The 5,817-nt window shown below is 37.9% G+C and overlaps 1 protein-coding gene across 1 annotated transcript; it reads left to right on the forward strand.

Moving 5' to 3' along the window:
* The first annotated feature begins 705 nt into the window (after positions 1–705).
* On the forward strand, positions 706–4,020 carry lum (lumican). The gene is made up of 3 exons (XM_026922566.3): positions 706–990; positions 1,761–2,664; positions 2,749–4,020. Exons 2-3 carry the CDS (start codon positions 1,794–1,796, stop codon positions 2,901–2,903), a joined length of 1,026 nt encoding a protein of 341 aa, XP_026778367.1. The 5' UTR covers positions 706–990; positions 1,761–1,793; the 3' UTR covers positions 2,904–4,020.
* The last annotated feature ends 1,797 nt before the right edge of the window (positions 4,021–5,817 follow it).

Below are 5,817 nucleotides of genomic sequence, written 5' to 3' on the forward strand. Positions count from 1 at the left end.
TTTTATAGTGGTTTTTGCACAGAAAGTGTGCAAAGAACATGTCAGCCAATGACTAAAGATAAAAGCACCAACCAGCACAGCTTGTCTCCTTTCTCCAGTCAAGAGAGCTCTGCAATAATCTGGGTGTCTGCTATCCAGAAGCATGCTTCAAGATGCCAGCATGCTGAGAGAGATACGTTTGCAGATAAAAGGATGGCTGCTGCCGATTTATACACATCTGCAGAGCATTGGACTTGCTCTCACTGGATGCCATGCTCTGCAGACAGCCAGCAAAGGCAACAGTAGTAAAGGTCTTATGTAAGTTTGGTCTGGCTTCAGTTTCTGCTTCTGCTTCCTCTTGTCACTTTTTCCAAAGCTAATTTACAACCGCAGTGGAATGGTTAATATAATGGTAGACAGTTGGCATCACATGTAGCCAAATGTTTTTTTTCTTCTTTGACTTTCCACAACATTTTATGAAACCCATTTTGTTGCAAACATTTTTTTTTTCACAAGAGAAGAGCTAAGCAATGTTCAATGTTCGGAAATGTTCATAGGTGGCGTAATGCTTTGAATGTCTTGGTGTTTGTGTTGCTGCTGCACAATCGTTTATTTGTTTTAAAGGGTAGTTCAGAATGATTGGGTAATTGAGGTGTGTGGGGGTGTGTAAACCGCACAGGTATATATATTTAGCAAAATCTACTGCAAGCCTTTGCACCCCTAGCACCTCTACAGGAGCGTTAGCTGCACCTGAATCTCGTTACACGCTAGACCCGACATGCCACGGCGCACAGACCACTGACATTTTGCAAGCTGTCTGACTGCTGTTTTCCATCATTCTAGGGCCACTGTAGTTTAGCTGAGCCAGTTTTCTCATTCTTTATTTCCCTCCTCTCTTTCTTCTTTACTCTATCCCTCCCTCTCTCTTGCCCTCCCTCTATCATCCTCTCCAGAGACCTTGGGCCACACACACCTCTGCCTGCAGCCTGAAACAGAGAGAGAGAGAATAAGGTAAGTCAGATCCTACCTGTTATAGACAAAGGGTTCTTCTGAAAAGTTAGCGATTGTGCTGTGTTTTTGGTAATATCTTTTGACTTTCCGTTTGGAGTAGGTTCAAAGCGAGGTCTGTTTCAGTGTATTTGAGAGGTCTGACTGATGCAGATTTTAGGATCGAGGAGGAGATTAAACTGTCTAGATCGATTATGTGTACGCATGCACTGCATGATTATATTAGCTTTAAATGTCATTTAGCAGTTTCTATAAAGATTTGCTGAGTTTGCATCTTCAAACATTACAGTAATGTGTCCAAGTATTTGTCTGCTTAGTTGAATTTCTAAACTCAAGACATACGATAGATGAAGCTATTGTTTTACGTAAACTTTTTATATATTGGTAGGATGTCTAGTTGAGGTACTTAATTTATTTTCTTATTGTTGCTTTTGGGATTTGAATCCTACCTGTAATGGTTTACACTAAAAAAGAACAGGGGGTGCTTTAGGGGGTGTATTCGGTTGAGGAGGGGCAAGCAGGGTGGGATCATGATTGCAGTTTAAGTAAGCCATAATGAGGAATAAACTTGGATTTGTGTATATGGGGCGTCTACTTAAATGCAGTTGCGGCCTGATTTGTTGAAATGCCAAAAGACTTTCCACAAACTCACAAAGATTTTGAGTTTATAGATATTATACAATCTTTGTGTTAATATTTATATCTAGGTAGAATACATCTTTTTAAAGATTAGAATTTGACTCTGTATCTTTTTGCTTATTTGTTTCCACCAGATTTTCCACAGTGTTTGTAACTGCTGTGAAACCATGTTCCCTCTTCGATCTGTCCTCTTGGCTGGCCTTGTCAGTCTGTGCATCTGTCAGTACTATGACTATGACTACGAGCCTGCTGCACAGTCTATGCCATCCTCACCCAATTGCGCTCAGGAATGCAACTGCCCCATCAACTTCCCCACTGCCATGTACTGTGATGACCGCAACCTGAAGTATATCCCATTTGTCCCAACAGGAATCAAATACCTCTACCTGCAGAACAACCTTCTCCAGGAGATCAAGGCAGGTGTTTTTGACAATGTCACTGACTTGCGCTGGCTTGTCCTTGACCACAATAACATCACCAGTGACAAGATTCAGTCAGGGACCATTGACAAGTTGGGCAAACTGGAGAAGCTCCTCTTCAGCTACAACAAGCTGAGTAAACCTCCTGGCCTTAGCACCAAGTCCCTGGATGAAGTGAAGTTCATTGGCAACCAGCTTACTTCAATTCCCTCAGGTTTGCTGTCTGGCATGGAGAACCTCACTACTATCCACCTGGCCAAGAACAAACTGACCACGGAAGGCATCGCCGGGGCCTTCAAAGGACTGAAGTCATTGATGCTTCTGGACTTAAGTGAGAACAAACTAAGAAAGCTCCCAGCAGGCGTCCCCGCTTCCCTGCTGATGCTGTATGCTGACAACAACGATATTGAAACCATCCCCAGTGGCTATCTGGCCAAACTGCCTGAACTGCAGTACCTGCGTCTGTCTCACAACAAGCTTGCAGACTCGGGTATTCCAGCAGGCGTGTTCAATGTTACTTCTCTCCTGGAGCTGGACCTGTCCTTCAACAAGCTCAAGTCCATCCCTGAGATCAATGAAGCACTTGAGCACTTGTACCTGCAAGTCAATCAAATTAACAGTGAGTGCTTATGCTCTTCAAATTTTTCTTTCTGTACCACTGTGTAGTCATCACTGTCTGACTTGTGGGTTTTTTTTTTTCCAGAATTTGACCTGCCCAACATCTGCAAGATTGTCTCCCCTGTAAACTACTCCAGACTGAAGTCTCTGCGCCTGGATGGAAACAATCTCACCCACAGAAGCATGCCTGATGAGGCATCCAGCTGTCTCCGTCAGGCTTCTGAGATCATTTTTGACTAGTTTTCCACTCCCTGTCAACTTTGACCAGCTCCTTTCAAAGATCTATTCAACCATCAGATTTACACTTTAAATATAGTTACTGAGGGTAACTTTCCCTCACAAATAGTGATAGAACGCCATAATCATTATGTCAATATAGCCCCAAATAACCAATTAACTCTTGGTTATTTGTTTAAGGAGATCTGTACATTGGAAAAATGTAATACCACCCAAAGTACACTGAGATCTATATATTAAATCTTGAAGTATACATTCTTGGCACATTCCAGTATACGGTATGAGGCACACATGTATTATGAATGTTATGTATGAGTAGTGCTTTAATACAAACCATGCTTGAACACCTTTAATTTTTGATCCTATCAGTCACTTCAAACATTCATGTATCTAATATTTATATGGATCAAATTGAAGCACAGATCCTCATTTGCTCTTATGCTTTTGTATAGATTGTCTAAATGCTGGCACCGACACTCTATATTTACTGTACACATGATAATAAGCCTTCAGGAATTAGCTTTATAAATGTCGTTTTAGTAATCTCTGATGAGCTATATCTGTATACTATCTCTTTTCTGTTTAGAATTTTATATCAGTTTAGCTAAAGATGGCATCAGCTATATTACTCTAGGTTTCATGTAGCTAGAAAAAGAGGAAAGCGAAGCATTGCTAAAAAGTGTCTTGCATTACTCAAATATTTAGATTTCCTTTTCTTTTCAGAGTGTGGTCATTAGTTAAATCTACTAAGGTGTAACTTGCAAGTATTATAGATTTAAACTGTGAAGAACTGCTATATATTGTAATGAAACTAACATTTGAATTACCCAGTAACAGCTTGCTGCTCCATAAACTGCCAAGATTTATGCAATATTCTAATTTACTTGCATGCAATTCATCATACACTCTCTATAAAGCACTCTCTTCCACTTTTTATAGGAACAGTATAAACAACATTCTACATTCAACAAATCGTGCACCTATATTTGCTCACATTGCATTGTTACAATGTCAGTAATTGAAGATTTTGAGCATAATTGCAGGTCTATTATGTAAAATAATGAACTTTTTTTCTTTAAAAAACAGTTAATTTTAAAGCAAATAAATCAAGTTTCCTAAACCTGCTGTAAATTTCAATTTCATAAACATGTCACAGTACTCTAATGTTTACTTTCTTATTATTCACCTATTTAATTTGTAACTTGAAACATACCTTAACGCAATGATGGAATTATCTGAAGAGCCACAAATTATATTAACGTTTCTAACCTGATTCACTGCATGCAACACTGATGCAATAGGATATGGCATAATATATGTTTTTTTCTAATATAAAGAAGATTTTAAAAGAAATGTTGGAAAAATTTGCTGTTTCTATGTCAGTCGTAGCATGGGCTACACAGACCAAGCTTTTACCACCAGTTATAAACACATAAAATATGCCTCATTTGGATATCAGTAATAAAGGCCTTCTTATTCATTCATTTAAATTAGAAAAGACAGACAATGTCATTTTTAATATTCCATCATTGGCTGAAATCTGGAAAATTTGAGTTTTGGACAAAATAGGGGTTTTTGCCCATAACATATTTTGATGCCTCTACTTTAAGAAACCATAAATAAAATTCAACAAAATGAATTTTTGAATCCTGATGATGTCACAGGCATACATGGATTTCCTCACACAGTGAATGTCACACTTTGATCAAGTTGTTGGAAAGCTATGTGTCATAGCGAAACACACATAAGTGTAATCAATTCAGTTTGTAATCTGATATCAATTGTCAAAATGTCTTTTTCACTTTTGGGGGTAACCAGTCATTAAACTGCTAGAACGTTACTTGTAGCTGAGATACAGTATATGCAAAGAGACACATGTTACAGTTCGGGGAAAAAAAAAAAACTATATATAGTAGAAAATGTGAAATTTCACATGTGAAGGGTTTTCCCAGGCCACACACACAAACAAGTGTCCATAATGACTGCAAAATGATTAGCTACCCACATAAATAACAAGTAAATGGTCGTATTTGAGAAAGGCTTGGGAGCGACGTCCTTGTGATTAAAAAAAAAATCCTTGAAAGCATTGCAACCAGCCATACTGCAATGTAAAAAGATTGATAGAAAGCTGATCTCATTAGAAATTCAAATAAACAAGTTAATTTTGGTTTCATATGAATTGTCATAAGGTAAAAAAAAATACCATTAACTTTCAGATTTTTCCGTATGAGCTGAGTTGTGTGAATTGTTAAGACTTTGCATGTGTAAGACTATGTTGGTTCTACAGGGTTGTTAATTATGGAAATCAGAAATAACTTGACAGCTGAAAAAAAGGGTCTGAACACAAGCTTAGATTTGTTCTGAGTAAGTCTGGAGCATGAGCTAAAGTAAAATAGTTGTCATGACTTTCTTCTTGAACAGAGCAGTCTTGTCAAGGGAATTGAAAAAAAAAAAAAAAGAATGCAGTGCATATTTTATTCTTGCTGACAAAGAAATAAGATATGCTCATGGTTAAGTCTGTTTAGTCTGAATGTTTTGCCTTTTGTATGTAGAGCTGTATTCTGGCAGACTGAACAGAAATGATTTCTATTGTCTTTATACTACTGTAGTCCAGTCTGGTTTTTATTCGGAGGAAGGATCCTTTGTATAAGACTGGTTCTTTGCCATTTCCAAGGCTCAAAGGGAGAACTACTATATTTTCTGGATTTGCAATCTTCTTTTACTCCACATAAGCAGTGATCTAACTGGTATTATAAATCTATCGTTTAATCTTTTGTTGTTAGTTTGTTCATCAGAATCTACTGTATATTCATACTACTGTATATAGAAACTCAAGTTTCCATAAGGCTTCAGTTTACATTAATAAGGGAAACAATATATGAATTCCCAGGGATGACTTGATATAGCCCTAGTCCTT

The sequence above is a fragment of the Pangasianodon hypophthalmus genome, chromosome 18 (genome assembly GCF_027358585.1).
Source record: "Pangasianodon hypophthalmus isolate fPanHyp1 chromosome 18, fPanHyp1.pri, whole genome shotgun sequence".
Taxonomy (NCBI): Eukaryota; Metazoa; Chordata; class Actinopteri; order Siluriformes; family Pangasiidae; genus Pangasianodon; species Pangasianodon hypophthalmus.

What these genes read in the sequence shown, in the direction of transcription:
- lum (XM_026922566.3), top strand. Translation starts at nt 1,794, where the DNA reads ATGTTCCCTCTTCGATCTGTCCTCTTGGCTGGCCTTGTCAGTCTGTGC. An exon ending in GCAAGTCAATCAAATTAACA is followed by an intron (nt 2,665 to 2,748) that starts GTGAGTGCTTAT and finishes TTTTTTTTCCAG; the next exon opens with AATTTGACCTGCCCAACATC.